General features: G+C 39.9%; 2 protein-coding genes across 2 annotated transcripts; one reads left to right on the top strand and one right to left on the bottom strand.

Annotated features, from left to right (window-relative positions):
* Nucleotides 1-54: 54 nt before the first annotated feature.
* LOC108812131 (NADH dehydrogenase [ubiquinone] iron-sulfur protein 5-B) lies at nucleotides 55-6863 on the bottom strand. The gene is made up of 3 exons (XM_056988805.1): nucleotides 6765-6863; nucleotides 1469-1593; nucleotides 55-426 (listed from the first exon to the last, which is right to left on the bottom strand). The coding sequence occupies exons 1-3, from the start codon at nucleotides 6787-6789 to the stop codon at nucleotides 322-324; spliced, it is 255 nt and encodes an 84-aa protein (XP_056844785.1). The 5' UTR covers nucleotides 6790-6863; the 3' UTR covers nucleotides 55-321.
* A 309-nt stretch (nucleotides 6864-7172) lies between these two features.
* On the top strand, nucleotides 7173-12690 carry LOC108813502 (DExH-box ATP-dependent RNA helicase DExH8). Its single transcript, XM_018586076.2, has 14 exons — nucleotides 7173-7342; nucleotides 7609-7789; nucleotides 7870-8043; nucleotides 8167-8314; nucleotides 8864-9172; nucleotides 9473-9619; nucleotides 9696-9876; nucleotides 10239-10516; nucleotides 10605-10727; nucleotides 10810-10954; nucleotides 11085-11341; nucleotides 11438-11617; nucleotides 11688-12218; nucleotides 12306-12690. The coding sequence occupies exons 1-14, from the start codon at nucleotides 7201-7203 to the stop codon at nucleotides 12516-12518; spliced, it is 3009 nt and encodes a 1002-aa protein (XP_018441578.2). The 5' UTR covers nucleotides 7173-7200; the 3' UTR covers nucleotides 12519-12690.
* Nucleotides 12691-14317: the final 1627 nt, after the last annotated feature.

The following is a 14317-nucleotide window of genomic DNA, read 5'->3' as shown; positions in this document are numbered from 1 at the left end:
CTTATCTTGCCAAAATTGAAGCTGTTTAGTTTCGTGGTTAGATAGAGTTTGAACTTAATACAAGTAGAGCAGATATCCATAATTTTTAAGGTGAAAAGAGTATGGAGATACACGTCTCTCAAGGTATGTTTGTAACTCCAAAGTCGAGAGACAATGAACATGGAAAAAAAGCAGAACATGATTCGCTACATTTGTAAAGTGAAAAAGCGGCCAGTGTTTTTGAGATTCTGCTCCAAACAAGATGCAAAATCTAGCATTTATTCATCTTCGTCTGTCTGGAATGGGGATGAAGAAGCAAAGTTGGAGGAGGAGGATTGATGACTAGTGATGTGAATGAGTAGTAGCATCCACAACTTGTTCACCATTCCTAGAGGCTGCCCTTAGTTTACGTTGCTCCTCCTTGTAGATCCTGTTTCTTCTTTGAAACTGCAAAAACAAACAAATTCCGCAAAAATATCAGTTCAGTTAGGAATCAACAGCTACTCTTAAAATTATTCTCTAACTGATCATTGCTAACACAAAAAGGGAGATGAGCAGTAGTAAGAGAGCCCATTTACATACATAATTGCAATTGGTTTTTAAAACAGGAGCCTCTTTTGGATTTTGTGATGGGGATACATATGCAGGCAGCTATTTGTATAGAGAAAGAAATACACACCAAGCAGTATTATGAGATTTCTAGCTTTTTAACTCGGCAGCAGAAAAAGGATAATATGAAAAACTCTTTATTCACATTTCAGAACAAAGAGGAAGCAGTTTACTACAATTTATGAATAAATGTATCTTGTGTCTTATGTAAAGAGACACTGGAAACATTGGAACATCTTTTCTTTGGGTGCATCTATTCGGCTCAGGTTTGGGAAGTTTTGATGAGGGGTATTTTGAGAGACCAATTCACTCTGAATTGGGAAGAGATAAAGAGAATGATGGTAAACAGGAGAAGAGACAAGATGCATATGTTTCTCATCAGATATATGGTCCAAGCAACTGTGTATATGATATGGAGAGAGAGGAACAGGAGAAGACATGGAGAGGCTGAAGCTCCAGCTGCTCTATTGATAAAACTACTCGACAAAAACATGAGAAACAAACTCACTTTGATTCAGAGAGGAGGAGATAAAAAGATGGGAGAGGGGATGCAATATTGGTTTGCAACAAGATAAAATAGATTTAAATTGAACAAAGCATAGAAAAAGGACACTATGATGTAAAAAGGTCTTTTTCTTTTTGAATTCAATTTAACATTTAATTCAAAAAAGAAAAAAAGAATAAAGGCTAATAATATATGAAGAGCAGATGATGAACCTCCTAAAGTCAAAAGGAAACCGATCTAGGTGAATCAATCTAATCTCCATGATCTATCTAAGACACATTCATCATCTGTAAAACCTGATCTTAAAAAATCAGAAACAGTGGGTTACAGCATAACCATCAGGCCATGAAATGGAAATGGAAAAGAAAGAGAGACCTCTTTGGAATGGTGGAGGCACTCAAGGTAATCCTCACGAAGAAGAGAGCAATCCTTGGGCTCTCTGCAGTGAGACATACATTCACTGAAATCCATCCAGAAATCATAGCATCTCCCTTTGTTCCTGTTACAGGTAAAGAAGAGTGAAGATGACGTGGAGGAGAAGTTAGTTACGCGGGAGCTGTTAAACAAGTGGAGAAGTTACACGTGTTAAGTCGTTGAGTTTGTTGTAACGGAAACAGAGTTATATAATCTGTTTCCGAGTCATTTGCAAAGTTTATCCAAAATTGTGAGAGTTTTCTTCTTGAATCTTGTAACATTCTGAGAGTTTGAGTGTTCATGGAGTTTTAGATTCTTTCTTCTAAACCAGAATCTATACTTGTGAACTACAAGCTATTGTTTTACGAACGGTAGCTTGATCATAGAGAGAACAATTCGTTATCTCTATCAGTGGTATCAGAGCTTGACGTCCTCGGAGTTGGTGATCAGAGATGGTGGAAACACGATTGAGTGGTTCGGCGAAGGAGACGGAGAACGCGACGGCGAGCCGGTTTGAAGCGATCGAAAAGGCGTTGACTTTGCAGAGCGAGAGATCGTCACAGATGGATGAGCGTATACAGACGATGCTCGAGGCCGTTAATGTCATGACGACGCAGATGCAAAGAAACGCTACACAAACGGGTGAAACGAGTCAAAGAAACGGCGACGGAATCATCAATGATAGGAATGATCAACATCATCGTTATCATCAGAATCACAATTCTGGTATAACGAGGATGGCGAAGATCGACTTTCCGAGATTTGATGGTTCTAAGTTGAAAGAATGGTTGAGCAAAGCAGAGGAGTTCTTTGACATCGCCAACACGCCAGAGGAAACAAAAGTAGGTATTGCTTCTATACACTTTGATGGTGAAGCATCGACTTGGCATTTGGCGTTGAAACAGGAAGATGAGAATGTGATGATCTTGAGGAGTTGGAGATTGTATAAGAACCGAATCAAAGAACGTTTTGAAGAGGTTTTGGATGATCCGATGGCTGAGTTAAAGGAGTTGAAAGAAACAGAGGGAATCGCTGAGTATCATAAACGTTTTGAGTTGATCAGAGCGAGACTGCGAATGTCAGAGGAGTATTTGTTGAGTGCTTATCTTGCAGGTCTTCGCCTAGATACTCAAATGCATATACGTATGTTTCAACCTCAGACAACGCGTCAATGCTTAGTCTTGGGTCGACTATATGAAATGGCTCATCCTAAGAAGACTAACAACTCTTGGTCAAACCAGAAACATCCAGTTAACACTCAACAGAAGGGGTTGTTAACGTATAAGAAGGATGAAGGAGTGAAACCAAAAGAGACAGTGGGTAAGTTTCGTCCTTTCTTAACTCAAGCAGAAATGAGTGAGAGGAGAGCAAAAGGGTTGTGTTACTACTGTGATGAGAAATTTTCTCAGGAACATGCACTCAAACACAGGAAAACACAGTTATACTCGATGGATGTGGAAGAAGTAGAGGAAGAAGAGTGGGGAGAAGAAGAGAGTGAAGAGCGAGAGGTAGCTCAGATATCAATCAATGCAGTAGTGGGTAGTACAGATTACACTACGATGAGAGTCAGGGGAACACAAGGGAAGAAGACATTATATGTTCTCTTGGATTCAGGATCTACCCACAACTTCATTGACGCCAAGATTGCAGAGTTACTGGGGTGTAAAATTGAACCTGCAGGACGCAAGCAGGTGGCGGTAGCAGATGGTAGCAAGATCGGAGTGTGTGGTAAAGTCAGTAACTTGAAATGGAAGTTTCTGAACTATGAGTTCAAAGCAGACTTTATGGTGATTCCATTGGGCGGTCATGATATAGTTTTGGGAGTTCAGTGGCTATCAACTCTCGGTCCTATCACTTGGGATTTCAAGGAGCTTGAGATGTCTTTTAAATGGAATAACAAGAGAGTGATGCTACATGGAATTAAACCGGGGTCAGTAAGAGAGGTTAAAGCAAAGAGGTTGGAGAACTCTAAAGAAGAAGATATACAGCTTCACTTGATTTATGCTTGTGATGAAGAAGAAATGGAGTTGTGGAATTTGAAAACAGAGGAGGGTGAAGAGACAAATGATGCAGAGAAAGAGGAGTTAGAGCGGTTAACTGAGGAGTATGGGATGATATTTGAGGAACCTACTCAGTTACCTCCATTTCGTGATAACCATAACCACAAGATTACGTTAATGGAGGGGTCTAACCCAGTGAACCAAAGACCATATAGATATGCGGTTTATCAGAAGAATGAGATAGATAAAATGGTGAGCGAACTACTAAAAGCAGGAACCGTCCAGCCAAGTTCGAGCCCTTATGCATCTCCTGTGGTTCTGGTCAAGAAAAAAGATAATACATGGCGCTTGTGTGTTGATTACAGGAAGTTAAATGGGATGACTGTAAAAGACCGCTTCCCTATTCCGTTGATAGAAGATCTTATGGATGAGTTGGGTGGATCAAAGGTGTATTCAAAGATTGATCTGAGAGCTGGCTATCATCAAGTGCGTATGGATCCTCAAGACATTCATAAGACAGCTTTTAGAACCCACAGTGGCCACTACGAGTACTTGGTTATGCCATTTGGCCTAACTAATGCTCCTGCAACTTTTCAGGGATTGATGAATCATGTATTCAGAGATTATCTACGAAAGTTTGTACTCATTTTCTTTGATGATATACTCATCTATAGTGAGTCTGTGGAGGAGCATTTGATACATCTGAAGATCGTTTTTGAAGTGATGAGGATGAATAATCTGTTTGCAAAGAGAAGCAAATGTGCATTCATAACGAGAAGAGTGGAGTATTTGGGACACTTTATTAGTGCCGAGGGTATATCTACAGACCCAAGTAAAGTCAAGGCAGTACAAGAATGGCCTGTACCGAAGAACTTGAAGGCATTGAGAGGGTTTTTGGGTCTGTCAGGTTATTACAGGAGGTATGTGCAAGGTTACGGTATCATAGCTCGTCCCTGGACATCGTTGACAAAGAAGGATGCTTACTGTTGGAATGAAGAAGCTCAGGAAGCATTCATAAGTCTGAAGAGAGCATTATGCACGGCACCGGTGTTAGCCTTGCCAAGATTTGATCTCCCTTTTGTAGTCGAAACGGATGCTTGCAAAGAGGGTATTGGAGCGGTTTTAATGCAAGAAGGAAAGCCTCTAGCCTATATTAGCAGGCATTTGAAAGGGAAACAACTGAATCTCTCAATATACGAGAAAGAGTTGCTAGCAGTGGTGTTTGCAGTACAAAAATGGAGGCATTACCTTCTCACAAATCACTTTGTGATTAAAGCAGACCAGAGAAGCTTGAAGTACTTGTTGGAGCAAAGACTGAACACTCCAATACAACAACAGTGGCTTCCAAAACTGTTGGAGTTTGATTATGAGATTCAGTATAAACAGGGAAAGGATAATATCGCCGCTGATGCATTATCAAGAGTGGAGGGTGCAGAGATACTACATATGGCTATGTCAGTTCTCGATTGTGATCTGTTGGCAAAGATACAAGAAGCGTATGCTGCAGACGATAAGATTACAGAGATGATTGAGAAGTTAAAGAAAGAGCCAAATGCAGTGAAGAAGTATTCATGGGTTCAAGGCGTTTTGAGAAGAGGAAGTAAGATAGTGATTCCTGATGTGGTAGAGATAAAAGATATGATCTTACAATGGCTACACTGTTCTAGTCAAGGGGGTCATTCTGGAAGGGAAGTTACGAGACAGAGAGTGAAAGGATTATTCTATTGGAAAGGGCTAATCAAAGATATTCAAGCTTACTTGAGGAGCTGCAGTGTCTGTCAGCAATGCAAATATGATGTTGCTGCATCTCCAGGTCTGCTACAACCCTTACCAATACCTGAAGCTGTATGGACAGATGTATCCATGGATTTTATCGATGGGTTGCCACAATCTTTTGGGAAAACGGTCATCTTAGTGGTGGTGGATCGTTTAAGTAAAGCAGCTCACTTCATTGCTTTAGCTCACCCATATACAGCAGCTTCAGTAGCACAAGCATTCCTTGACAATATCTATAAGCTACATGGGTTTCCAAGATCAATAGTCAGTGACCGAGATGCTGTCTTTCTCAGTGACTTTTGGCAAGAGCTGTTCAAGCTACAAGGATGCTCTCTCAACATGTCTACTGCTTATCATCCGCAGAGTGACGGTCAAACAGAAGTGGTGAACAGATGTGTGGAGACATACTTGAGGTGTATGACGAGTGATAGACCTGCGATGTGGAGTAAATGGTTACCACTTGCTGAGTTTTGGTACAATACCAACTTCCATACGGCAACACAAGTTACTCCGTATGAAGTGGTCTATGGCCAAGCACCTCCGATTCACTTACCTTATCTGCAAGGTGAATCTAAAGTACAAGTGGTTGCCAAATGTTTGGAGGATCGTGAGAAGATGCTGTTGTTGCTCAAGTTTCACTTGATGAGAGCTCAACACAGGATGAAACAGCAGGCTGATATGCATAGGTCCGAGAGAAGCTTTGAGATTGGTGAGTGGGTTTATGTGAAGCTTCAGCCTTATAGGCAGCAGTCAGTAGTGCGTCGATCAAATGAGAAGCTGACGCCGAAGTACTTTGGTCCTTACCGCATCGGTGACAAAGTTGGCGAGGTGGCGTATAAGCTGAAGTTTCCTGTGGAGTCAAGAATTCACTCAGTCTTTCATGTCTCTCAGTTGAAACGTGCTGTGGGAGATGTGACGATTTCAACAGTATTGCCATCTGTGATAAATGAGGAACAAGTGAAGAAACCGGAGAGTATTATGCAACGTAAGATGGTGCAGCGCCAGAACAGAGCGGTAACGATGGTGTTAGTGCAATGGGAAGGTCAGAATGCAGAAGAGGCAACGTGGGAGTATCTTTTTGACCTCCAGAAGAAGTTTCCTGAGATGACTTTCTGAATCTTGTGGACAAGTTTCTTCGGAGGGGGGAGATTTGTTACAGATAAAGAAGAGTGAAGATGACGTGGAGGAGAAGTTAGTTACGCGGGAGCTGTTAAACAAGTGGAGAAGTTACACGTGTTAAGTCGTTGAGTTTGTTGTAACGGAAACAGAGTTATATAATCTGTTTCCGAGTCATTTGCAAAGTTTATCCAAAATTGTGAGAGTTTTCTTCTTGAATCTTGTAACATTCTGAGAGTTTGAGTGTTCATGGAGTTTTAGATTCTTTCTTCTAAACCAGAATCTATACTTGTGAACTACAAGCTATTGTTTTACGAACGGTAGCTTGATCATAGAGAGAACAATTCGTTATCTCTATCAGTTCCCCGTTATCCCCCATCCCGACGCCATTTCATGCGATGCGATGCTCTGATTCGATTCAATTCAATTCAATTCAATTCAATTCAATTCAATCTCCCTCCCTACACGGTTCGGGTTTTCTTTTCTCCCACCCGAAATATAGATTCTAATGGACTTTTTAGTTTAATGGGCTTTTAGTTGGCCTTTTTTCCATTGGCGGCACTTTTTACCTAGTGGGACCCCCAGTAATTCAGGGGCAAGGTCTCAAGTGCGTGTGAGAGCACCATACACCACAGCTACAGAGACCTCCTCTCATTTGACTAGTCAGAGCAAGTCAAATTTAAGTTGACTACCAATCAAAGCTCAGTGTACACTCGTCGCACCCGATCAACGCCCATCGTGTAGAGGAAGGAAGTGACTGGCAAAATACGGACGAAGCGCAGAGCAAAGCAGCATTCGACAATGGCGCTTTCTTTGTCTCCCGAATCCTCTCCGATACCCTCGTCGAACTTCGCTTCCCTTCCTGTTGCGGCGATGAAGAGGAGAATCGTCGAGAAAATCCTCGAGAATCGCGTCACCCTCATCGTCGGCGAACCCGGTTGCGGTACGTACGCTCTTCGTTACTCTCTCATTGCAACTAGTATGCGTCGCCGTTGAGTTTTGTTTCTTCGTTGATCAGTGTTATTTTAGTTTTCTCGTAGGGTTTTTGTATATGACTTGCGATTTTGGATTTTGGATGGTTCATTTGATTCCCTTCTGTCGTACGTTTAGGGCACAATATAGCTTTTGCACGACGTGTCAACTGTTTTTATAATCATGACCACTTGTTGATTTCCATTTTTTTTATATGCGCTCGTTTCGTTGATTCAGGGAAGAGTTCACAAGTTCCACAGTTCCTTCTGGAAGCAGCAAACATGTCACCCATTCTCTGTACCCAGCCTCGCCGTTTTGCTGTTGTCGCTGTTGCTAAGATGGTTGCTCAATCTCGCAACTCTCTTTTAGGTGAAGAGATTGGTTACCACATTGGTCACTCTAAGAACCTCTCTCAAGGGTACACCACTCTCTCTCTCTCTCTTTCTCTCCATTGCTTTGATCGGTTCTCTTTTTAATATTATTTCTTGTTGCATGCAGCTCGAAAATTGTGTTCAAAACTGCTGGAGTTCTGTTGGATGAAATGCTAGACAAGGGCTTGAGTGCACTTAAGTACAAGGTTATCATTCTTGATGAAGTTCATGAAAGATCCGTCGAGTCCGACCTTGTTCTTGTCTGTGTTAAGCAGTTTCTCATGAAGAACACTGACCTCAGGTTTCAGCCCCTTTCTATATTCTCATCTTGTTCCTCTCTTTTTAAAATTTCTTTAAGTCTTCCAATTCAACCGTGTAAAGTTCCAACTGAAATTCAACCTTGTTTTTTTTTTTTTTTTTGCAGGGTTGTCTTAATGTCTGCAACTGCTGATATAACAAGATACAGAGACTACTTTAAAGAACTCGGCAGGGGTGAACGTGTAGAAGTGCTCGCTATTCCTAGCCCTGATCAGAGAACTATTTTCCAGAGAAGAGTATTCTATCTTGACCAGGTTCAACTTTTTGAAACTCCTATTTGATATTTCTTGCCCTTAGGAAACTGTTTGATCATCCGACTGATTCTCTTCCACTTATAGCTTCTTATAAATCACTAGTGTTGGTTATCTTTTTTTCCTTTGTTGGAGGACATTGCTTCATTGTTGCCTGGCATTCTGTTTGCATATCACAAAATGGATCTGTATCCCTACGTGAGATAAGCTAACACGCTTATGACGAACTAGAATCATGTTTTTTCAATCTAGGATTCAAAATAAGTTACAGCTTTAGCGAACTAGAATATCATGCTTATCAAAGTATGCTTACTACTATAAGTGATTTAAAATTTGTGGTGCGTTTGCTTAGAAGCATAATGTTATAAATAAACAATCAAAACTATTCCTAGTTGGTGACTGTCACTTTCCCTTGATAAAAATAACAAATTTTCTGCATCCATGAGAGTATCAGTGGAAGGACTAAGATGTATGACTTTGTTTACTGGTTTTTTCTTATTTGATTGTGAGCCTTTCCCAGTTAATTGAATACAACATTGTTTCATGAAGCAGGTTGCAGGATTGCTTGGTGTGAGTTCTGATTTTTCAGCTTACTGTCCTGGTCCAAGTCCTTCTTCAGCTGATACTGAAATCAAACCTGATCTGCAGAATCTTATTCATGATCTCATCTTACATATTCATGAAAAAGAACCAGACATTGAGAAGAGTATTTTGGTTTTCCTTCCAACATACTACTCACTTGAGCAGCAGTGGTATCAATTGGAACCATTTCGCGCATCTTTTGAGGTTCACATACTGCACCGTAGCATCGACACCGAACGAGCACTGGCAGCTATGAAGATATGCAGATCCCGTCGCAAGGTTTGTCTTTAAACTTTCCATGTTTCTTCTTCTTTGCATTATCTGTGACATGCAGTGACAGGACTCAACTGAAATTTAAGTAACTAGAGAAATCTTAATGTATGAGTGGTGCAAACAAATGTATTTTCACAAGTAAGGTGTTAGACATCTTGTGTGTCCAGGCATCGGTTTGTTGAGTATATGTGTTAATGATTGGCTAGTGTAGATTTGTTCTTGATGAGATGATAAAATTTTACCTTCCGTTTCAACTTAACTAACAGTTAACATGTTATCTTTCAAAACGTCAACTGTTATTTTCAGGTCATATTGGCTACAAATATTGCGGAATCTTCAGTGACAATACCCAAAGTAGCCTATGTCATTGATTCGTGCCGGTCTCTGCAAGTGTTCTGGGATCCATCCAGGAAAAGAGATGCAGTTCAGCTTGTTTGGGTCTCTAGATCTCAGGTATTGGCGGGCTTTACCATTAATGGCTCAAAAGCGGATGTCCTAAAATTTAGTTTTTTTTTATGTGGATTAATAGGCTGAGCAGCGTAGAGGGAGGACAGGTCGAACATGTGATGGTGAGGTTTATCGCCTGGTGCCGAGTGCATTTTTCAATAAGCTTGAAGAGCACGAGCCCCCAGCTATACTACAGCTGTCATTAAGACAACAAGTTCTCCACATTTGCTGCACGGAATCCAGAGCCATTAATGATGCAAACGGTAATAGTGTTAGAATCATATAGAGAATGCTTGACTTCTTTTCTTAAAAGACAAGGTCAGACTTGGGTTCCCTGAGAACTAGTAAGGACAGTCAGATTTGCTAGGTCTCCTGATACTGCAGAATTACTTTTGTTTTTGCAAATAGCAAAAAGTACTTAAATCACATCAAATTCCTATTGCATATTTTCCGTATGAATGCTCTGTAGGTATAGTAATTGAATATTAACCGTGAGGTACCTTAGATGAAGACTATGGTGGAAATATTCTTTCATTTATGCTTATATGATTTATGAATACAGTGGGTTGGGACTAAAAGACAGTATATATGATGTTTTTGAGTGTAATTGCTTTCTATATCTTAGCATTGCTCGCAAAAGCTATGGATCCACCAACCCCAGAAGTCATTGATGATGCTTTGAGTATGCTATTAAGCATACAAGCATTGCGGAAATCTCATAGGGGACGCTACGAGCCAACATTTTATGGAAGGTTGCTTGCCAGCTTTCCGTTGTCCTTTGATGCATCCATTCTCGTCGTCAAGTTCGGTGAAATGGGAATGCTAAGAGAAGGGATTCTGTTAGGTGTCTTGATGGATACCCAACCGCTTCCTATCAATCATCCCTTTGGAGATGATGCACGGGTATTTCCTGTTGGTGACTATTTCTGCAATTGTGCATGCCTTTTTGATCATGATTTTAAAACATCGACACCTATGTCTTCTTTTACAGTTTCTGGAGTATGTTGACCACTATTTTTGTGGAGAGAGCAGCAAGACTATTTCTGGTGGCCGGAGGGAGGTGGTACTCATGGCGAACCTATGTGCTTTTCAGTTTTGGCAACGTGTCTTTAAGGTAATAAAATAGTTACGTTATATTCCCAAGGAGAATTAGCTTTTTATTCTTGATGATCTTACTAATGTTTTTCTCCTTGAAGGATAAGCATCGTCTTGAAAGCTTAAAACAACTATTGACGAAGGAAAAAGACAAAGATCTCAAGATGATGCTTCCTGCGATTGAACAAGAGTGGTGTGATTTCCACAATATTTCCCGGTCATCGTTCTATCATGTGTCTGAGATGTGTAAGTTTGTATTCGACTCTTTTCTGATAAGCTATCCATTTTACGAATGGAAAACAATTTATATATCAACATGCTAATAGCCCTTTTTATTTCTTTCTCCCTCTTTATTGGAAATTTACCTGTTTTACAGATGAAGATACACTAAGCTCACTTCATCGTTTCAGACCTCAATTCATTAGTTCTTCCGATTCTCTACCAACCTGTTACCATCCATATGAATTTGATCACACATGCTGTGTTGAGTGCCAAGCCTCTGGGGATAGATATCAACACTCTGAGGATCAACCTCCCCTTGAAACAAGAAAATGTATATCGCTGCCGTTTGTTCCTCCTAACGCATTCCAAGCTAATGCTATCGCAAAAAACATGGCCAATATTGTCAAAGAGGTATTCATTTGCCGACCTAGTTTCCTTTTTTAAAGAACTGGCGCTTACATGCATGCTTACAGCACATTGATATTTTACTGTTTCTATTTACCGTAGATAAGAACGCAGGGCACAACATCTGATAATGGCCATGGAGCAATCGAACCTGAGGACAATGGAGAAGCCCCAGTCTGCGTGTATTTTCTTAATGGATTTTGCAACCGAGGTGACCAATGCGCCTTCTCTCATACTCTTCAGTCAACAAGACCAGCCTGCAAATTCTTCGCGTCATCGAAGGTTTGTTTTGTTACCGCCTTAGTTGGGTTGTTATCGTCAGATTGTCTGCTAATGAGAGTCTGTTTTGCAGGGATGTCGAAACGGAGAATTTTGTATGTTTTCACATGTCATGCGAAGACAGACAACACCATACTATACTCCTCCCCCATGCCTTCCAGAAGAAGATGACTCTTCCACATCGCCTCTCCTGGATTTATTTCCAACTTCTGAGGGATACATTCTTGTATTTGATGACTCTGACATGCATTTCACTTCAAGTATAGCCAACCGTTATCCGTCCTGGAAAATACTCTCCACGTCATCTTCTTCAGAGACGCTTTTCTGTGATTCATCACTTGGGGACACAAGAATCTTCTGGGGTCTCAGTCATCCTTATGAAACCATCATCTCAAAAGCAGGAGAGGAGAACCCGATCCCATGGAATGAAGTGACATGCGTGCTGTGGTTCCTCAACCCAGACAGCTACGGCGAAACTCCTGAGACACAGAAAGCAGTTGTGCAGAATTTCTTCGAGTACATGGCAATCAGAATACTCGGCGATGGTCTTTACGATATCCGAGTAGTTCTGACTATGAACAACATCATGTTCGCAAACTTACAGGTAAATATATATTTTTCTTGTTGCTTTCAGGTTCTCCATTGTCTTGTTTGTGTCTCTACTCTGATTCATTTTTATTGTTTTCATAAGGTTGAGAAGCTAGCCAGAGACAGCTTCTTTTTTCTTGGAGAATCTTTCCCGCACAATTCAGGGAAATTCGGTGAATTCTCAGACACAGTCACCATTCAGAAGCCTATCTTAGTCTCCAGACCAGTCTCCTACGTCTTTGATCTCCATCCTCCTACTGACACCCAGTTTGGTGAATACACCTCTGGCCTTCACAGATCTCTTCACAACCAATGATGTTATGGTGAGAAGAAAGATGTTCTTCTACTTTTGTGATACTTTTGTCTCTGTCGTCTAGTAACCCTCATTAGCTATTTCGAGATGGCTTTTACTTTTGTGAATCTCGAAAATGAAACTTGTTAAGACTATCAACTCCCACTGGAATGGATAATGGTTGCTTTGGTCCCTATTTTCATGCCTTAGCTAGTTAAGATTGATCAAGCCAGCTTTCGTTTGCTTTGTCTTGTTTCATGCATGTGCTTTTATTAAAGTGACTCCTCCATTCTTGCTTGTAAACCAAATGTTCTCATTCATACCCTTAGTATCATTTCACATAAATCATAAGAGAGTAGCATCTATGACCATCATGAACCAAAACTCCCCTAGTGATTCATTGGTAGCTAGAGAGCCTAGTTCTTGTACCGATGATAATAATACGCCTGTTTGCAGTCATGCTATCTAATGTTAAATTTGTAGATTCATGTTTTTCTTATTCATATCATTGGTTTAGCGTCCCTCTTTTTTTCATAAATCTCATCTTCGTTTCAACTCGATCATGTGAGCTCAATATGTAGGTTATTTTACGATCTCTTCTATTCTACCTGAAATCTTATAGATGTTTTTGTTTTATACGAACCAAACTCATAACAAACCTTGCCGCCATTATATCATAGCAGGAGAGATGCACGGCACATCAAAATGTGGTTAGGCCATGGATTTGGGCTAACATTTTATAAATATAACTAAGTGGGCTCAATCATTTTCAATGCGAAACACATCAAATATTTAATGTGAAATCAACCGGTTAAGATGACGATATTGTAACCGGTCCTTTTTTTAGGAATTGAATGAATCGATTCGGACCTCCCAAGTCTTATTTAGCTATAATTGTGAAATTAACTACACCTTCCAAAATGTTATAAAATAAACTAAAGTTTCCCTCTTGCTTCAAGAGAAACAATAATCAATATTCAATAATTCACAGCATTAAATGATTTTAAGGGATCAAAAACCAAGCTTAAAGAATTACCAATCCAAGTGATCTTTTCATGGTGTATTAACTTGCATTATTATTGCTTCTCACCTTTCTCTTGCTTCATCTGCAACCCTCTTCAGGTTAACCTCTTTTCTTTTACTAATTCTGTTGGCATCCCGATAATACCCATCCTCGGATACAAAATCTACATTTTTCCGATAAAAATATCATCACAATCTTCTATTTGATTTGTGTTAAGTTATTCATTAATCTATGGTTTTTATAATACATAAATATATACAAATTTAACATATCTCGTACAATTATTATTAAGCTAATAATCTTGCGATTTAACTATGTAAATTTTTTTTTTTTAAACTAACTATGTAAAGTTATGCAGTGCTGATTTTATCCTGTCAATTTTTCTTAGATAATGGGGAAAAGTCAAAACAAGTAATCAACTCAAAATATTGGTTTTAAAGTAAACGTAAATAGTTTTAGGAGGTTGTGGTAGTTAGTCCTACGTATGGTAAAAGAAACTTTAGAATCGAAATTGAAAAGAACAGCATAGACCCCAAAAATGGCTTTTAGATTACTACAAATGGACCGCCCCCCTCATGCTCTAAAAACTATAGGTGTCAAATGGGCGGGTCGTCCACGTCCATATTTAAATGGACTTAATATGGACATACCCATTTTTTCCATGGGTTATTAATGGACAAAATATGGATGACCATTTAGAAAATAATTTTTATGGGTTTTGGGTTTCATGGACATGGGTTGTCCAATGGACAAAAAAATCTAGGGTTTCAAAAAAAAAATTGAGTTTTTCTACCAAAAC

This window comes from Raphanus sativus, chromosome 6 (genome assembly GCF_000801105.2).
Source record: "Raphanus sativus cultivar WK10039 chromosome 6, ASM80110v3, whole genome shotgun sequence".
NCBI lineage: Eukaryota > Viridiplantae > Streptophyta > Magnoliopsida > Brassicales > Brassicaceae > Raphanus > Raphanus sativus.
This window is presented reverse-complemented; position numbering and strand designations above follow the sequence as displayed.

Coding starts and splice junctions, on each gene's coding strand:
- LOC108812131 (XM_056988805.1), bottom strand. CDS start 6,789: ATGGCGTCGGGATGGGGGATAACGG. Junction 1,594..6,764: donor GTCGGGATGGGGGATAACGG/GGAACTGATAGA, acceptor TTACCTGTAACA/GGAACAAAGGGAGATGCTAT. Junction 427..1,468: donor GCCTCCACCATTCCAAAGAG/GTCTCTCTTTCT, acceptor TTGTTTTTGCAG/TTTCAAAGAAGAAACAGGAT.
- LOC108813502 (XM_018586076.2), top strand. CDS start 7,201: ATGGCGCTTTCTTTGTCTCCCGAATCCTCTCCGATACCCTCGTCGAAC. Junction 10,517..10,604: donor CCTTTGGAGATGATGCACGG/GTATTTCCTGTT, acceptor CTTCTTTTACAG/TTTCTGGAGTATGTTGACCA. Junction 11,342..11,437: donor TGGCCAATATTGTCAAAGAG/GTATTCATTTGC, acceptor TATTTACCGTAG/ATAAGAACGCAGGGCACAAC.